This window comes from Electrophorus electricus, chromosome 6 (assembly GCF_041902795.1).
Source record: "Electrophorus electricus isolate QZ-2024a chromosome 6, ASM4190279v1, whole genome shotgun sequence".
Taxonomy (NCBI): Eukaryota; Metazoa; Chordata; class Actinopteri; order Gymnotiformes; family Gymnotidae; genus Electrophorus; species Electrophorus electricus.
Window position 1 is genome coordinate 21,689,202 of NC_137502.1, and position 19,912 is coordinate 21,709,113.

The 19,912-nt window shown below is 42.9% G+C and overlaps 1 protein-coding gene across 13 annotated transcripts in view; it reads left to right on the forward strand.

The window, feature by feature from the left end:
• Positions 1 to 19,912, forward strand: part of dmxl2 (Dmx-like 2) — a 56,961-nt gene that overhangs the window by 27,858 nt on the left and 9,191 nt on the right. For 2 of the 13 annotated variants that reach the window (XM_081715938.1, XM_081715941.1), the window contains exons 23-35: positions 260 to 524; positions 3,315 to 4,072; positions 4,381 to 4,668; positions 5,098 to 5,289; positions 5,815 to 5,891; positions 6,020 to 6,150; positions 6,683 to 6,931; positions 13,901 to 14,053; positions 14,636 to 14,701; positions 17,529 to 17,549; positions 18,201 to 18,394; positions 19,345 to 19,475; positions 19,585 to 19,670. In XM_081715938.1, coding sequence (XP_081572064.1) covers positions 260 to 524; positions 3,315 to 4,072; positions 4,381 to 4,668; positions 5,098 to 5,289; positions 5,815 to 5,891; positions 6,020 to 6,150; positions 6,683 to 6,931; positions 13,901 to 14,053; positions 14,636 to 14,701; positions 17,529 to 17,549; positions 18,201 to 18,394; positions 19,345 to 19,475; positions 19,585 to 19,670 — 2,611 coding nt within the window. The remainder of the gene's footprint in view (positions 1 to 259; positions 525 to 3,314; positions 4,073 to 4,380; positions 4,669 to 5,097; positions 5,290 to 5,814; positions 5,892 to 6,019; positions 6,151 to 6,682; positions 6,932 to 13,900; positions 14,054 to 14,635; positions 14,702 to 17,528; positions 17,550 to 18,200; positions 18,395 to 19,344; positions 19,476 to 19,584; positions 19,671 to 19,912) is intronic. The other 11 variants (XM_081715946.1, XM_027009866.3, XM_035525241.2 and 8 more) reach the window with 8 other exon arrangements.

The window sequence follows — 19,912 nt, forward strand, 5'->3', positions numbered from 1 at the left end:
TAAAGAGAACACGTACATACAATCATTTATAAGAAGAAAGTTCAGGGTATAGCCACATTGGAGGTATCAACGTGATCAGAATATAAGAGAATAAAAGTGTGAGAGGTAGATCAGCAGTGCTAATGTGCGATAATTGTTCGTAAGTGTGATAGCATGAGGAAAAAATAGTTTTGACTGTGGTTTGGCTAAAGCACTGGCCAGAGGGGAGGAGTTGAGATTATATTAAATATACCTTAAGCATGTCATATCTTGTGTTCAGGTGTGTTTGGAGAAAATGGAGGACATTCAGCTGGCCATGATTGTGGCCCGCCTGTACGAGGCCGACTTCGAGAGCTCATCCACCTGCCAGGGAATCCTGTACGAGAAGGTCCTGGGCTGCAACAGAGACGGACAGGGCTTCTCCTGCACCAGGCTGCACCCAGATCCATTCCTGAGGAGCATCGCCTTCTGGATCATGAAAGACTACACCCAGGCCCTGGACACGCTGCTGGAGCAGACTCCCAAAGAGGATGACGAGAACCCAGGTGAGCACTAGAGCCGGTCAGTATATGGGTTCATGTTATCTGATGTCCAGTATTTGCGATACTGATACAGTGTTTTCCATAGAATTTTATTTAGTTGGTGGAGGTAGTGGTCCGGTAGGGAGGGGTGGAGCTGTGGTGCTTACTGACAGGATGGGGGGGGGAAGGGGTGGGCCAAGCACCGCCAGATGTAACTTCCTTACTATAATAAATAAGTTAGGCTAGCTAGCTATGTTCCTAACATGCTTGCTAATAATGTTTTTGGAGAGTTGGGTCTCCGTGATTGACAGCATTACTCATTTTCAGAGTTTTATTTTGGGGGTCTACTAGAATGGATTTACATGCTAGATTTACATACTTTACATCTGTACACCCTCTGTCTGACACACTCTGTTACAGCTCCTGTGTCTATAAGCTCCCAAATTTGTTGAGCCCAGTTTGCTCTGATTGGTCAGCTCCCCCATTGGTCAGCTTGTCTGATTGGACAACCACCAGAACGATTCTGTCCCTATACATTCTGCCCCTGCCCAAAGATTATGCCAAATTGTTTGTTAGGTTTATCAGTGATAAAAATTATCCAAAGTTGATGATTTGCATTTCTGTAGGCAAACTCTTTTTTGTGTTCCTTTTTATGCTCAATTTATTTTCAAGGTGTACTTTGCCTTAAAATCAATACAGCGTCTCGTGGTTTCTCAGTTGTTTACAGTCCTGCAACAGTGATGGTAACAATACTTCTAATCATAAATCTACTTCCACACTTGAACACTGATGTCTAGTGATAGAAAAAACATTGGCATGTTTACATACAAGTTTCAGCAAAGGTGGGCCTGCAGTTGATTAGCCAAACCATTATAACACAATAGTTTTCAAGTTAGCAACATTAACTGAGAAGTCTACACTGGGTCTACATCTTAGCTACAGCCAACAACTCCATACTCGTAGTAGCTACTTTGTTTTGCTTAAGCATCACAAATCCACAAATAATAATGCATATTTGTAAGTTGTGAACCTGAACCTTCCATTGGGCAACACGAAGTTGGACATACCCCATCCTTCAGGAGTAAGAGATGGGGAAAATCCAGCATCAAACTGTGTATGCACTTCCTCCCTGAAGTGCCAGGCACAAAGTATAATAACAGGAACACTGGAGAGAACAGTAGTAAAAATGACTTTCAACCACTGGCGAATTTGTGTTTTTACCTTTTGGCAGAGCATACAAAGGAGATTTCCCATAACAATGCATAACTCAGTATGTTCTTGACATGGCTACAAAACTGAAAAAACTCTTCCCAGAATCCAATGTTTGCTTTGCGTTGTGTGCGAGCGTGCCAGGCATCCCGGTAGGAGTGCAGTATGGAAAGTGTTACAAGATTACCTCATCTTGTAATGATGAAAATGGCTGAAATTTCAACAAGGTATTTCAGGTAACTGACAAAAGTTGTTTCTTCTGGCAGGTACTTTGGGCTTTGTACATTTGCAGACCATTTACATGCACAAAAGCTATGTACTACAATAAGGAAAACCAGGAAAGCCTAATAGGTCCCCTTTAAGAATATAGACGGACTTATCAGAGTTCAGATGAATGCATCAGTGTTGGACAAGTTTAAGCAGTTGCATTCATGATAACCATTTGTGGAAACGATTTCACTTGCGTTTTCTCTGCGCAAATTACATTGATTCCTGCTGCGCATTGATCATGTTTTGATACAGTGCACACAGAGAAGAGAGGCGTGTGTGTTTCGAGAGAGTGGGGGGGGGGGGGTGAGAGAGAAGAGAAGAGGGGGAGGGAAAGGGAGAGAGGGAGATGAAGGGAATGTGGCAAAGTATGTGGCAGTCAGTGTTAACATTGTGGCTGCCACAAATAAATCAATGTGTGGGAAACATTGTGTTTGAATATATTGCAAGACATTCTCACCATAACAATATCTAGATATTTGGTCCATATTATGGTCTATATTATGCAGCAAAAATAATCCAAGCATAAGGGTCAATGAAAGAACTGGATAACCTGTTTGCTGCAGTAATGTTCAGGAAAGCAGACCATTGAACATTCCAAGCGCAGTGCTGTGGACCCTCTGCCAGGATATCTCTAATCAGTTTGAACTCCTGAAAATGAGAGCCAGTTTGGAAGTATGTTGGACACCATGGAAAGAGACAGCTTTTTTTTTATTATTATTATTAATCGGATCGGTATCAGAGCTTTATTATTCCGGGCTTTATCTGGGCTTTATTAAATGGTATAAGCACCAAGTGTGAAAATCCCATGCTGTTTCTTAGTAAGGTTTCTTAGTTACACAATGAAATTTCTAGAAAAAATATAGATGTTTAAAATAGTAAATAAAGTTTAGTTTTAGATTATACACCAGCATAGTTTTAGCCAGAATGTCTTTACTGATTTCTTTGAATATTTAAATTTAGCAAATTTAAGGGATTATTTCCTTTACGGGATGTGTAGTTATAGGCTTATGTTAAGAATAATCCCATTCAGTTCCTCACAGTGAGATATACAGATTTACACCTGAAGGTCAAAGGAGGCCGTGATATGGGGTGCACACTCAGTATCAGACCCTGGGTTCAGCTGCCAGAATTGGCATGGGAAGAGAAGTGTAATCAGTGACCCTGAGTCTTCACAGACTCTTCAGAAGTTCTGCTGATGGACCTTGACTATATTTTTACCAAGCACCTTGAATTTGGAACAGGCACAACATCAAGAAACGTTGTGAATCTGGCAAACCTCCCACTCATTTAGTGATCTTCATTTATCTGATGTAGCTTTTATTTCATTTTGCTTAGATGTGATGGTGAAATCTTGCAACCCCATGGTGTTCAGCTTCTACAACTACCTGCGCACGCACCCACTCCTCATCCGCAGGCATTTTGCGTGGCCCGACAGCTCTGTGGCCACAGTGGGGCTGACATCAGATCGTGGCAGTGTTGACGAGATCAACCTGATCGAGCGCAAGCTCTTCTTCACCACGGCCAATGCCCATTTCAAGGTGGGCTGCCCTGTGCTGGCCCTCGAGGTGCTGTCCAAGATCCCCAAGGTGACCAAAAAAGCCTCGTCCTTCAGCAAGGGCTCATCCCCGGCCAATGGGAGTACGCCGCAGACGCAGAATAGGTCCGGCCGAGACACCAACCTGGGCTGGGCCGCGCCGGTGTCCAGCCAGGCCTGGGGGACTGGAGACACCGTCGCAGACCTGGATTGGAGTCAGCCCATGATGAAGAGTGAAGACGAAGGTCTGCAGCTCGATTGGGGTGACGACAAGGACGATGAGGAGGAAGAGGGGGAAGGACTGACGATGAAGAAGCCAGAGACAGAGCCAAAGAGTGGGGAGGTGGAGCCGGGCATGTGGAGGGAGGAGTTGGCAGGTGAGGCAGAGGTGGACGTGATCGCAGAGCAGCTGAAGTTCCGCGCATGCCTGAAGATCTTGATGACGGAGCTGCGTACACTGGCCACAGGCTATGAGGTGGACGGTGGAAAACTCCGCTTTCAGCTCTACAGTTGGCTGGAGAAGGAGATTGAGGCGATGCACCGCATCTGCAATTACAAGGCTGGTGGCCCTCCTACCTTTTACATGCTCCTTCTGCGTTCACACCAGGGAAAAAAAACACCAGTTAAAGCTGATAATGCTCCTCTTTGCTTAGCCTTTAAAACACTCGCATCCTTTAGAATAGTTTGTCTGTTTATTACCTCATTATATATTAAAATTATTTTTACGTGTAACATTGAATACAATGCTGTTGAATACTGTTAAATACAATGTTACAGAAAAAACAATTTCTTGTTTTTGTGTGTGACTAATTGTGTATGTATCTGTGTGTGTGGGTGTGTACCTGTGTGTGGGTGTGTCCTGATCAGGTGGAAGGTAAGGAACCTGCAGTGGAGCTGGAGAAATGGAGAGATGGCTCATTTGATCTAGATGAATCACAAGATACGAGTGACACAGGCACATATGAACGCCACCAGCTGGAGAGACGCAGACTGCAGGCAAAACAGCTGCATGCCGAGAGGCGCAAGGCTTGGCTGAGGAAGAACCAGGCCCTGCTCCGAGTCTTCCTCAGTTATTGCACCCTACACGGAGCCAAGGGCGGAGGGGTCACCTCCGTCAGGATGGAGCTGCTCTTCCTGCTGCAGGAGTCACAGCAGGTGAGGACGTCAGGGTGAATGGAGGCAAGCAGCTCTGTTTGTATCTGCGAATCTAGGTGCCATACTGCAGGACTAGCCATCGGGTGGGTGTGGGCGGTTGTGGGCGGGTGTAGGTGGAAATGTGCTGTGTTTGTGGGGTGAGAATGAACCATCCTGTATCTCCACAGGACTCCTCGCAGGTGGGCGAGTTTTTTCGATTGTGTACCACTCAGCATGTCCCCTTTGGTGTTCACACTTTCATGGGAAAAGCAATGTGTAGTGAATAAATAAAGACAAATAAATTAAGCCTTAGTCGTTTTAAGCAGGTTTTGATTTTTAGACTAGAACAACAACTGCAGTATTTGATCTGGTGTGGTATTGTAGTGTTCGTAGTTTAGGACACTTTATAAAATGGGAGTAAAGAATATTGTTTTCCATAATGACCCCTAGGAGACGACCGTAAAGCAATTACAGTCTCCCCTGCCACTGCCCACCACGCTGCCCCTGCTGTCTGCCAGTATTGCCCCAACCAGGACGGTCATAGCCAACCCTGTGCTGCACCTGTGCAACCACATCGATGACATCCTCTATGCTATAGTACAGATGGAGTCTCCACCACACCCTGATGTACTGGATGACAGGGTGAGGGAGAAGTGCGCTCACACAAATGTGAAAATTACGTAGACATTATTGTATTAATGTCTTTGAGGGGTATTTCTGTTGACTGGTTCATTGCACAGTACCTAAATAATGCTGAAATTACTCTTATACTTAAGCTAACGCTTACTGCACCAAACAATTTGAAATCACTTTCTCTTTAGACTTTCTAATAAAAGCTCTTTTCCTTTGTGTCATATGTGTCATCTTTGGCCCCTTCAGAAAGAAAATATGCACACACATTCACACAGTACATTCAACAACGTAGAGCAGATGGCACTCTGCCCCTGTCTGCTATAGCAGACGAGGGCTAGCAGAGCAAGAACAGTACATGCATGCATGCACACACATACATTCAGAAGCACACATTATGTGATTATGAAGTACAGAAGAGAGAGTGTGTGTTTGTGTGTGAGAGACAGAGAGAGATAAAGAAGATAAAGCTACCAATCTCTTACTCTCTCTTGTTTTTAAATTATTTTTGTTTGTTTATTGTATTATATGTCACAGGTGATTGCTCTTCACACTCAGGCTGCTTCTCTCTCTGCCTGTATTTATCAAGCACTGTGTGACAGCCACAGCTACAGGTAATGTTATACAAGCAATTATCTATATACACACACACACACACACACACACACACACACACTTTCTGACTCATTCACTAATGCACACACACACTTGCATATACACATACACACATCTCTGTCCACAGCAGCCAAACAGAGGCGAATCAGTTCACAGGGATGGTGTATCAGGGGCTGCTCCTGAGCGACAGGCGAAGACTTCGTACAGAAAGCATCGAGGAGCATGCCACACCCAACTCTGCCCCTGCACAGTGGCCAGGTACATACCCACCTGTACCGCTGCAGGTACACGCCCACCTGCACCGCTGCACGGTGGCGGGTACACAACCACCCAGTTAATAGAATGGGAATTTTTTATTCTCTAGTTATTTGGAAAAGACAAAATTTTCATTAGAATTTCTGGAGCAGCTTTAAGACACTGAAATGTTGAAGAGAGAGCAGAGGGTGGGAGGGGCTGAGGATGGGTAAATAGCATGTAGTGAGAGCTAATTTCATGGTGTCTTGGACAAACAGAGTAGTTCACTATAATTAGATAATTAAATGTAGTTTACGGCAGCAGAAGAATAAGTGGCTCTTTGTACTGCCTGACTGTATTTGGCGGACATAGCCAGAGAGGGAGATTTAAATTGGGCGTCTTAATATGTGTGAAACACGCCATACATTTTAAATACTTCATGTAGTTAATATTTAGTTATAGGTGTCGCTGACATAGTGCTTCTCACTGGATTAACTTTGGAGTTTCTTAGCAGATATATAAAGATTGCTCTACCCCCACCCCAACCCGTCTGCAGGTGTAGCATCTCTCATCAGCCTGCTGGCGTGTGCCCAGGGTGAGGACCATCCCCGCCTCAGTGTCATGCTGTGTGAGGCCGTGGTGGCCGTCTACCTCAGCCTGCTTCTGCACGGACTCGGCACACACTCCAGCAACGAGCTGTTCCGGCTGGCCGCCCACCCCCTCAACACCCGCATGTGGGCAGCTGTGTTCGGCGGAGGGGCCAAGCTCATCGTCAAGCCCAAGCGCCCAGCCGACATCTCCCCAGGTGAGCCCCTCTGCGCTAAACGTCTCCGACCAGCCCAGAGAAGAAGGTAGTTGGGTATCCATTTATTGGTGAACTGCAAGGTAATCTTAGCAAAAAGAAAAAGATGCAGGTTTTAAACCAGGAATGACACACGTATCTTTTGGAGTTTCGTATTTGGGCCAAGCACATCATGTACCAAAGTAGAGTAGTAATATGGTCTGTGAACTCTGCAGAAAGCCCAATCGCTGCATTTACTTGTTTCATTTTGAAATACATATGGGCAGATGAGACACCAGGCTTAGCATGTCTTATGAAGGGACAATTCTTGACCATTTATGACTCGTAGCAGAACTCTACAGACTACATGCTGTACTACAATCTCCAGTCGCTTTCAATGTTCCTCCTTTTGTGAAACCACGTTCTGTCATGCCAAGAAATTAGGATATCCAGTTTTATATTAGAGAATGAGTTGAACAATTACCTGTTCATTAATGTTATCAATGAACATGTACTAATTCACAGAATTTACAGAATACACTACCAGACTTCTTCTATTTCCATTAGACAGACATGACGGAATTCTTTTTGCTCTTGCTATATCACCCTATTGGCTACTCTGTGGGGCTGTGTTCACTTAGCTCTTCCTCTTCAAATCTGTCAAGAAACTTCTCAGGGCTCAGTGGTTGTGTTTCTGTGTGGACTGGAAGGAGGCAAGTTGGCGTGTATGCGAGAGATGTCTGTATGTGAGTGAATGTTATGTTGTGTGAATGTGACTGTAATGTTATGTTACATTGTCTGCTAGATGCATTAAAAACAGTTCCTCCAGAGGTCACTCAGGGTGAAGCCCTGGGACCAACCGACTTTCCTGCCTTAACTGTCACCCCCTCATCACACGTAACCCTGCCACGTCGCCAGGGTGATGCCACAGTGGAGAAGACAACACGGCCGAGAATAAAGGCATGCAGTCCACGCCTCTTATCCGGAACAGGAAGTGAGCTCAGAGCAGAATGGTTGTATGTTGTAGCCAGTAAGGGTCTCAGGGAATCCAATACTGGTCTGGCTTACTTGTGATTACCATTAGACTTAAAGTTGTTTACATTTGGATTTCAGAATTGGAAGAGTTTTGACATTCTTAATAATAATAATAATAAAGTAAAAATCTCAAATGTCAGTAGTGGAGAGAGGAGGTGTGAGGGCAGTGGTGAACCCAGTGCTCTGTAGTTCTGTCAGTTGAGGGTGTTGCAGTGTGTGGACAGGGATCTGCTGAACTGGTGGGAGTTCTGCTTTAACTCAGAACTCGGCATGAGCTAAAGGACCTGTTAAAGTTTTAGGAGGGTGTGCGTTTTTGTGTGTGCTTTCTTTATACTATGTGGCTCGCACACATCTGCATTTTGTTAGCACTTTGCTTTCCAGTGTGTTTGGTGTTATGGTGCATGCTTTTATGTTTTGATTAATGTTTTGGCTCCATGTTTGTACAGTTGTGTTTTGCATGTGTGTGCGCATGGATTTATCTGTGCGTGTGCGTGTGTACCCTTGTGTAAATGTTATATGTGTGTGTATGTGTACAGCTGGTAGCACTAGTGCAAATGGTAATGATTAGTGATGACACCTAGCTAAAAAAGTTACATTTCATAACTACAAAGGTACGAGGGCAAAGGCAACCAGACGTGCCTGGTACAAGTATTACTGAACTACATACAGCTTAATGACAGAAGGCTGGAAAAAAGTTCAGTTTAGGTTAGTAATTGCATGATCTTGATGGTACTGTACACAATTATGTCAAAAGAATGTCCACTATGGTCCGCATTACAGACCAGCCAGTTATAGCTAGCTGAAATGTTTATCTACAACAAAAGCAGTGGTTAACTTTAATGAAAGTAATTATTCTTGGATGAAGTCTACTCATATAGCCACTTACCTAAGTACATGATTAACAAGAAAACAATAATCACCTTTTATAGTCAAAAATGTGTGCTTTGCTATATGTGCTTTGAACCACTTTGTGTGTTCTGCGACCCAGCTAACAGTGTGAATGTTCTGAGACTCCTCATGCTTTCATCAGTGGGACCCTGAGTGAATGTGCCTCTCCCAGGTTGGACTGATCAGCCACACTGCCAGAATTTAGCTGGGTGGATATGAGGAGTTCTGGCAGCTGTGAATCCAGTGCTCTGTAGCTCTATCAAAGCTGGGGCAGGATTGGGCGTGGAGGCTTGCAGTGTGAAATGAGGGATCTGTGAGAGTTTTGCTTTCATTCAAAGAGATCAGACCGTGCAGAAGAACCTGTTAAAACTTACAGATTAAGGAAAGTCTGCTTGTGTGTCTTTTCATTAAACTGTGTGCTGTCGTCTGTGTGTGTTTTTAGTTAGATTGATCTGTTTTAGGCATTTGTGTCCATGTCTGCGTGTGTGTGCGTGCGTGCGCGTGTGTGTTTTTCCTGACTTAGTGAGGTGGAGGTGGTACCACCCTAATCATGTGCGCGCATGTGTACCGTGCCTTCAACTGCCCCAAGCAACTGGCATTTTACAAGCAATGTATTTTAGGGGTTCGGATAATTGTACAATTGAAGAAAATAACAATTATCACGTTAAAGCGTATTTTATTTTAAAAAGTGCCCTGTTCAACATTAAATTAAATACAATATACAAGCAATGTGTTAATATATACAGCTGAAATGAAAATGAATCTAGCATAATGTATTAGAAATCCTCACACGTGTTTCATGGAAAAGAAATCAGTGCTGGGACCGAAAGGAATAGATTCACGAAAGGTTTCATAGTCACCTTTGTTAAGCATATTGCTTTGAAATATAACTGGAGTACTAGGATTTTCTATTTATTTTGATTTAAAAATAATTTTTCAAATCATGAAATTATTTCACCATTTTGTGACAAATTATAGCCTAAGCCTAAGCACAAATGTGTTCTGATTCTGTCACTAGGAACATAATACATTTGGTTTTATTTACTAAAGCAAGCAAAATTGTCATTGTTTAAAGCAGTTAGTGGTCACATGAACTAGTGCAAAGCTCATCAGAAGAAGACACTTGCTAGAGTTTTATCGAGAGCTGGAGACGGCACAAATGTTGATGGAGGCTAATGCATGCATATGTATGCAGGACAAACACTGTATACATGTGTGTAGCTGGTAGCGCATATGTGAATTCAGAGAATCAGCAGCAGGTGGATAATCACCTTTTAAGCGCGCTCTCTCTCTCTCTCGCTCGCTCGCGCTCTCTCTCTCACTATCTCGCTCGCTCGCGCTCTCTCTCTCACTATCTCGCTCGCTCGCGCTCTCTCTCTCTCACTATCTCGCTCGCTCGCGCTCTCTCTCTCTCACTAGCTCGCTCGCTCGCTCGCTCTCTCTCTCTCTCTCACTATCTCACTCGCTCTCTCTCTGTCGCTCTCTCTCTCACTATCTCACTCGCTCTCTCGGTCGCTCTCTCTCTCACTATCTCACTCGTTCTCTCTCGGTCGCTCTCTCTCTCACTATCTCACTCGCTCTCTCTCTCTCTCTCTCTATCTCACTCGCTCTCTCGGTCGCTCTCTCTCTCACTATCTCACTCGCTCTCTCTCTCTCACTATCTCACTCGCGCTCTCTCTCGCTCGCTCTCACTATCTCGGTCGCTCTCTCGCTCGCTCTCTCTCACTATCTCACTCGCTCTCTCTCGCTCTCTCTCTCTCTCGCTCTCTCTCTCTCTCGCTCGCTCGCTCTCTCTAATTCTCACCTGCGTCTGCCTCCCTCACCCTTTAAGTCACCCTGCTCCTCTGCTCTGGGTTTTCTAATCAAACATCCACAATGTGGTGATCAGTATCACAAGATTTGGAGGCACACATTTTATTGCACGTCCAGACAACATGTAATTAACCAGCCGCATTCTGTTTCCTTCTGCGCGCGTGTGTGTGTGTGTGTGTGTGTGTGTGTGTGTGTGTGTGTGTGTGTGTGTGTGTGTGTGTGTGTGTGTGTGTGTGTGTGTGTGTGTGTGTGTGTGTAGACTGGACAGGCAAAGTCCAAATGTGTGGTTCGGTACATTATCTGTTAGGACTCCATGTTTGCACATTTGTGTTGCATTTGTCTGTGGGTGGATGTGCTGTATGTTTGTGCAAACAGGCTTCCTGTAGAAATTCTTGTCAACATCACTGTACATAGTTTATGGTTCCTGTAGAAAGCTGTGTCCCCATCATTGTATGTAGCTTGTTTCGTTTCGTTTCATTTCATTTCATTTTGAACCATCACCGAGTATGGTCACGTTAAACTTAACTGGCCTTAATAAGGACATTTAAAGACATTTCCAACAAGTTATTGATATTCTGTCAAATTTCTTTCTATCTCACTGGATGTTTGGACTAGAAGCAGGTAGGTGTATGAGTGTAATGGATTACTTGGAATTGTTTGTCAAACATGAAGGTCTTTAAAACTGAGTGGTAGGTTAGGATTTTCAGTAGATTGTCTACCCACATTAGCTGCCTAACGTTTGTTTTCATTTAAGGGCCTTGAAATTCTAGACCTTTACAATCCACTAGAGGGCAGTGTAGACCCTGTATCTTTACATTTTGAATTAAGGTTCTAATTTGTTTTATCCAGTGAAGGAAACATGGAAAAACTGTGGTTAATGGGTGGTGATGACCAACTGCCATTGCCTATTGTAACTGGAATCGTAGCTCAGAGTGCTGGTCCTCTTTAAAAAGTACAGCAGCCACAGTGGTTTCAGAGTAAAGACGGGAAGTGCTTAAAGGACTTTAGTTTTGGTTTTTTTATGCAGTGTCATGTATAAATTCATATTTACACTAGAATTCAAAAGTTTGGAATTATGGAGAAATGTTCTTGTTTTCTAAAGAATATCAATGTTGTTTACAATTGAAATAATATCAAGTAGTCAGAAATTCTTCAGTCAAGCATGGAAGAGGGAAGAAGGTTCGGTATTGCTTTGGTGCCTGTAAAGTAAAGTGGGAAATAGGGTAACTCTGGGTTGCAATGCCATGCCATACTTTGTGGATGGTGCTTGGCCAGTTTCATCCTACAAGAGGACAGAAAGCCCTGCTCCAAATCCAGCAAGACCAATTCAGGAATGAACCAGGAATTGTATTGTTGGAGTCTAGTTCTATTTTAGATATGTTTCTTAAAACAAAATTTCATATTACTATTTTTTTTATCGGAATACAGAAGTTCTGATCATATATGCAAAATAGAAGACTTTTGGAGCAGTTAAAATTGTATCTGGCTGAAATGAAGAGAATAACTGTATTGTGAATAGGGACACACCAATATTGAATTTCTTTGGCTAATATGATAATTACCACCTTGTTGTTGCTGATACCAATATCAATAATTTTATATAATTTTATGTTTATGCATTTCAAAGAAAGTCCAATCCATAATCTATATATGAAGTGCAGTGGGTGTAAGGCATATTAAACTCTAAAAATGGATTAATAATTAATTTTACACAGGCCATGTCACAGGTAAATCAGACATCACAATTATTGTAAACATGTTGCTCATAACCCAAAGGGAACATTACATTTCATTACATTTTATTTTCTAACCTTTCTCAAATGTTAAGGGAATTTTTCTGCCTTAAACTGGTGCAGGTATAAGAGCCTATGGCTGGAATGCCCAGAGTTTATATAAAAAAAAAACATAACTGCAAAATACAGTCACTAACAGACAGCTTAGTTTGCCTAATGAGTATAGAGCAAAATAAAAACACTAAATCTGATGTGATAATTATAAACACAGGTTGCACTTTACAGAAGAAAAGTAATATACAAACAAGGCCTAAATTAAACAGAAGGTTTAATCTGTTGCATGGATGAAAAATATTGGTTGTAATTATAGAAATTCCAATATTGAACCGAATTTTTTTTTTTAAATAAATAAAAATACAAAATCAGTCTCATCAGCAAATATGTCAGCCGCCAATATGTTGTGCACCTCTAATTATGACTACAAAAACAAAAGCCAATGTTATGTTTGCAAATTACATTTACACACACTAACTGGCCTTAAACAGAATCTTGTGAACACCGCACACTCTTTTAGACTCCAAAACAATCCACAATAATGCTACCAAATTGGTTGAAGTCTCTTAAGTAATATCAGAAGAGATAAGAGCTTCTAAACCAACCATGACCAAGTCTCACCATTTAAATATCCCCAGCCAATAGTAGCAAATTCTGGTGTCAGACAAAGGTATTCATATATTGCCTTATATTACAGTAATTGTCACAGAGCATCTTTACAGAAGTCTGAGTCCAAGCATCCTAGTGAGCAAGCCAAAGGCAACAGTGGCAGGGAAAAACTCCCTAGAGCACGAGGAAGAAACCATGCGAGGAACCAAGACTCAAAGGGGCCCATCCTCCTCTGGTCGACAACAGACATGGCAATAACAACATTATAAGCAATGGATGTCTGTTCCGGGTTTATAGAAGTCCTAGTCTGAGGCTGATGATTGTAGGTGTGTCTGAAGCCCCTCTGGCACAAGTACGCCTGCCTAAGGTGATGGAGAATTGGGTGGCTGGGGTGGAGGAGGGGTGAGCCACAGAACGGGGGCATCAGGGGTGGCGGGAGGAGCCACATCAGCCGACATGGGTGGAGGCTCAGCAGTAGCCCCAGGAGAAGATGCATCTTGGCAGAAAGAGAGATGTTATTATGCAGGTACAAATACTAAAGTGTGTAAATTATGGAACTAATAATGTGCAAGGATGGACAGATCTAGCTATGGCAGCACAGGTAAAAGGATGGAGCCCGAAGGAAACACATGAAGGCTCCCTGGATTCATGTCCAGTGGCTGGCTTCATGTGGTTCAAATGAATTATGTGCTGGCTCTTATCATTCCTTCATGGTGATGATGGTATTCACATAGCTGTATGTGTTCAGCTCTTGGCTCAATGATTCTGTGGGTTTGGACTCGCATCAGGTAGGTGTGTGTGTGTGTGTGTGTGTGTGTGTGTGTGTGTGGGGAATGTGACTGTACCATTTTGATCTTGCCAGCTGATTTAGAGGCAGCCCCTCTGTACGGCTCTCTTGGTGGGGCCCTGGAACCAGCTGATCCCCCAAACCCAACTTTCACACCATCATCCCCTGACACCCATTTTGATAGTGAGGGTGACATCACCATGGTGACAGCAACACAGCTAGCAAGCTGTGAGTAAATGCATGATGAGCACACCCCCAAACTCCAACAGGAAATGAGCTCAGAGCGGAATGGTTGGTATAGACGATAAGAGACGCCGAGAGGCAATTTCTGGAGAGCAGAAAATCTAGATTCACGCTGCTCTGACCTGAGTACTGTTAAACTTCAAATATTTGCTGTAGGGTTTAGTGAAAAAGGATTATTGAGCTTTCAAATTTTATATATATATATAAAAAAACGCTCTGTAGCTCTCTGATGGGTGTTTGCAGTGAGTGCACAGGTACCTGCTGGACTGGTGAGATATCTGCTGAGATTTTTGTGGTCAGAAGACTAAGCTAAAGAATGTGTTAAACCTACTAATTTATGGGAGGGTGTGTGTGCTTGTACTTTCCTCTCAGATTTTGTATCGTTTGTATACTTGCATGCATCTGCATTTAGTTGTGCATGGTGTGGGAGTGGGGGTGTGTTTTGAGTTTGTTTGCTTGTTTGGGTTTTGTTTTGAATAATTTGTCTCCATATTTACACATTTATGTTTGTTGCATATGCACATCTCTGTACATGTGCCCTTGTGTATATATGATGTATGTGTACAGCGGGTAGCACTAGTGTGGACTCAGAGAAGAGGACAGAGCAGGAGGGGGAGAATGAATCAAATACAGGTACTCCCTTAACCTGTCTCACATGTTGCTCTTTCACCTGTCTCACCATCTCCTCTGCTCTGTGCTGCAATAATACTTCCCTGTTAATAATATGAACTATAACACTCAGAGGAAAGAGTTTGGGAAAGGATTTGCACAAAACTGGCTTGCTAGCATCAGCAGCGACTCTGCGTACAACATGCCCATACGGAATCTTCAAACCACACACTGTCCTTCAGCTCTCTCGCACAGTCATTGAATCCACAGCATTTATACCTCCATAATCAAGGAGATTAGACCTGTGCTTCATAACAGAACTATTCTCTTAGCTATAATTATATAGCCCCTGCTAACCTAGCCCTGCTGACCATTTAGCTGGGACAGACTAGTTAATAAACCCCATAGCTAGCTGATAGGGTAGATCATTATAATAGCAGCAGGAGACGATACATAAAGAAGACAATATGTCATGTGAAAATAGATTTCATGAGGAATAATGGGTGAGAATGTAACTTAACAGCCATGGCAGGTGTAAAAAAAAGTCAAATATACACCAGCCTTGTGCCTGCTGTTTCAACTTTTTTTAATGTGGTTAGACTTCAGAATCACAGGACATTTACTTCCTCGGTGATAAAAACATTCAATTTTAATAATGACATGTCTTTAAAGATTACGTTTGTTTAGTGTTCATCAGTTAAGAATTTAAAAATGTTACACCAGTTAACACGCATGCAAAAAAAAAAAAAATCAAGATTTCAAGAACATAAAAAATGTCATTATACTCCTCTGAAAACTCATGTGCAGGAACCATATGAATTGCAGCAGAAACCTCACACATACTCAAGCTTATGTTCCCATTAATACTGAAATAACACAGCTATTTTGCCCTGAGAGGAACCCTTCTGTGTCCCCAACCCATACCATCACAACCTCATCCCCAAAATCCCAACATGGTAGCAAGGGTGATATCACCATAGAGATAGTGGCACCACTGGAGAGCAGTGAGTAAAAGCACACAGACCACACCTCCACTCCAGGACAGGAAATGAGACAGAGATGAGACAGGCTTTCACTTACCTCATCATGCCCTCACCCTTTCATCTCTACCACATCTCTCCTCTGTTCTGTTCAGGAATACTTCATACATGGGATAAGTGATGACACCTGACCTTAACAGGGGACATTTCATGACTGTGAAATAAGGATGGCAAAGGCATCCATTTTGGAACTAGCAGAAACTGCTTTATTCCAGTACTAGAACATCACTAGATACCTGTTAGCACTCGTTACAAAGCAGTTGTTTACAGGTCAAGCCTTTACTGAAACATCCAAAATCAGTGAACTGGCTTTCAGAACTTATTATTGTTTTATTGGTCAGGCCTATCACAGTTTTTCTGTTTACATTTGTCCTCCTGAAGTGATTTGAGCAATGCGTTTTAAATTTGTTTTGAGTGCATTTACACATTAATTTTTATGCGGATTATCTTTATCCAGATATAATCCTGATACTCAAGATGCATGAAACGATCAGGTGTGAACAGGTCTTAAAAATAGAGGTGTAAAAGCACCCAAGACACATTTAAATAAAATTCTCTTAAACCAGTTTATGAGGGGTCTGAGCCAGATACTGTGGTAGTTTAAATGCATCAGTCTCTCCCAAGACACATTCAACATCCAAAACCCTGCCCCATACAGTAAGTCATAATGTGTAGGTGTAATCAGGGACAGAGGGGTTTCAATGTAAAGCCCTGAACCCTGCCCATCACCCAACTCCCACTGTAACACAAACATCCCCTAACACCCAGCTTGGTGGCCAGAGAAGTAGCTTGGCGATAGTGGCAAAGCTAGAGATGCGATTAAATGCATGCAAGCAACACTACACTAGAACAGGGAATACCTTCAAAATTCTAGTATTGCTCTTCATGGGTGAGCTTTCAAATTCAATGCATAAGTACACCATGTGTCAAGTGTATCTATAACAAGTATATATCTGTTTAGTGTGTCTTTGTACATTTTAGCATGTTTTTTGTGTTACAGAGCATGACTGACTGTTGTCATTTTTGGTGTTTGTGTCCATGTTTGAGTATTCAAGCGTGTTTGTCCTTGTATGTAATTGTGTGTGCTTATGAGTTTATACATGTGTGTATCTGGTAGCTCTGTGGGCTGCGTTTGGCTGATTGGTTTTAGAAAGCTTATATTACCATAGCTCTGTAGGCAACTGCATCCTTTCAGTCAGCTGAGGTCCAGACGGAAAGACAGCTCTGGCTCTCCCAAGCAGCTGGCCCTGGTCCTGCCACTGTTTACATGTGTCCACCTTCACTTTTTTGATACTGAGAATTCAAATTTCAGATGTCAAATTCCCTGCATTCTGTTGATTAGGATGGAGTCCAAATGCTCGACCAAACATAGTTCCTCTGAGGTTTGGTGGAGATATGTTGCTAGTTTTTAGCAGGGTTAGCTGGCACCACACAGACCTTCTTTCTGAAGAAGGCAAGTTGAGATAAGCTGATGGCCAAATGCCAAAGCCAAGTCCAGATCTTCCTTTGAAAAGTTATTGGATTCTGCAGCGGGATGGCACACCAGCAAAAACAACTCTGATGCTTCTTCCCATGTTCTGCTGGCCTAGAAATAAGTAGAGACATTCCATATTTGTCGCCATAGTCATCTTTGGACAATTCTATAGTCATCTTCGGCAACCAAATGTTTGGTTAATGAAGTCCAAACAATTTTATTTATTTTTTTTATAATTGGCTTTTTTGACATGATGTCTGTTGTTTATTAGTCTGTTGTTGCTCACTGTTTTGTTGTTGTTGTTTGTAATTGTTGGACTCTGATGCTCCTGATCAAGTGAAAATGGACAGCGGTGAAGGTTTGTGCTTTATGGTCTGTCAAACGCTCGCAATACCTGTTTGTGTTTGGCATATTAAAATCTGCAACTTGATAAACATTAAATAGCATACATTTTGCAAACTAACTAAATCAACATATTGCAGAGATGCTAAACATTGCACTTTTTAAAACACTGAGCCTTAGGTTTATGCTGTGTTAGAATTTCAACCTATTCAAACAAGCAGCTTGCATGTCTTAGCGAAATACTTAAACTGTAAATGTTCACAATCCTTGTGTGTGTTTCTGTGTGTTGGGTGGAGAGAGGGGGAAAAAATGGAAATGTAGTAAAACTCGCCCCTCTCTCTGTCCTGTCTCTCGTATTTCATGAATGTAATGATCTGATGAGAAGCTGATCTCCCTATCCTTTGGAGAGTGCAATGATGCTTGTGGACCTTATGATACCTGAGTGTCTCTCTCATACAGGCCACTAACACTGTAGGCCTCTCTCTGTCTCAGACTCGGACTCTGCTTTCAGGATTCAGATACTCACAAACTTAATAATTAAAGTTATGAAAGAAGGTTAACTCTTCCTCCCACTGTGCTGGCTTTTCTCTCTCTCTCTTTCTCTCTCTCTCTCTCTCTCTCTCTCTCTCTCCCCCTCTCTCTCTCTATCCAATCTGTCTCCGTGTAGCAGCCCTGCCCCCGACCCCTCCTGCTGAGGACGTGGACCGGCAGCGGCGGCGATTCAACATGCGCATGTTGGTGCCTGGCCGGCCCGTGAAGGAGACGCAAGCCACGCCCCCTCCCATCCCAGCCGAGCGCCCCACCTACAAGGAGAAATTTATCCCTCCTGAGCTCAGCATGTGGGATTACTTTGTTGCCAAAGTAAGACCCCTATCTGCTGGATAAATCAGGCTGAAAGGGGTCAGTTAAGATGATTCCGTTAGTGATTGGCTCTTTTTGGTCACTGACCCCTTTTGTGATTCAGCCTTTTGCTGATTTGTTCTACTGATGATTCAGGGCCTTTGTAAATTTGCTCTTCTATTTATTATTCTATTTTACTTATAAAATCCATGATTGATTTGCTATTTTAATCATTCATAATTGTAGTGTTTTGGTTTTTTAGTGATTTACATCCTCAGCTTGGAGAGACTACCTGGATCAGTGTGCCAATATATCCCTAAACCAGCAGTCTTGGCCGGTTTGGTGATTTCCATAGTGTAACTCGTACTAATTCTGCTAGGTTATGTAAATGTTATAGCAGAGAAATCACCAGACCGCTTTGTTTCCTTGACATGGTCACCCCTGACCTTTACATTTCAAAGACAATCCGATGAATGATGATAATCTATAAATATTCAGTGATTTAGATGAGACCTAGACCATGATATTCCTTAGCCTCTGTCTTTTCAGGAAGTACTGTGTTGTTTGTCAGTCACCCTGGTGTGTAGCTGGTCTAACCCAGTGCCTACGAGAGCGGTGGATGTTGTGCTGTATGTTGTGCAGTCTGGCCAGTGAGGATGGGGGGTTGGGGTGGGTAACAGACCTACACACCAGGATGGCGAGGTGAACATGTCCAATCTGCTGGCAGCCCAGCTTTGCACCTGAATTAATAGAAATATATCCATTTCAGGTTCTGGTTTCAAGGTTTTTGGCTGAGCTGTCCTCAGTTTAAGACTCTTATCTCACAAAGCTGAATGGTTATTGTTACAACCGCCTGCTTCTTTGTGTGTATGCATGTATGTTTAACTATGTTGTATATGTTACTGTATGTGTATGCACATGTGTAACTGTTGCTGTGTGTGTGCGCGTGTGTGTCTGTGCTTGTCCTGCAGCCTTTCCTGCCCATTTCAAACAGTGGAGCACTGTACGACTCCGATGAAAGTGGTGCCAGCGATGATGAGGATGAAGATGCCTTCCTCTCTAATACTCAAATGACGGAGCACAGCAATCCTAACTCATATAGGTACCCATGGCAACATATTTTGACCTTCTTTGGAGAATCTTGGTGAAAGAGAAAGGTAACCAAGGGAATACATATGTGTAAATCTCCCTCTACTACCATCTCTCTGTAGTTGGTGTCTGATCCGTATGGTCATGGTAAAACTGGCTCTTCACAATGTTAAGACATTCTTACCCATCGCAGGACTGGACTTTACAGGTACTGGTGGAACACACACACACACACACACAGATTCTTTGACATGCCTCAACAGTGTCCTGGGCTGGCATGGCATTTAGTTCTCACCTCTGGCTTCTCCCACAGGCAGTGAGAGCACTCATATTGACTCAGGTGTCTGCCTTCTTAGTTCCCACATGTTTTGATAAACCTCTGATGTGGGTAGTCCCAGAGGAGCCTCCCACCCTCCTCCCTACTAACCACCCACCCCCCCATTACTGTGT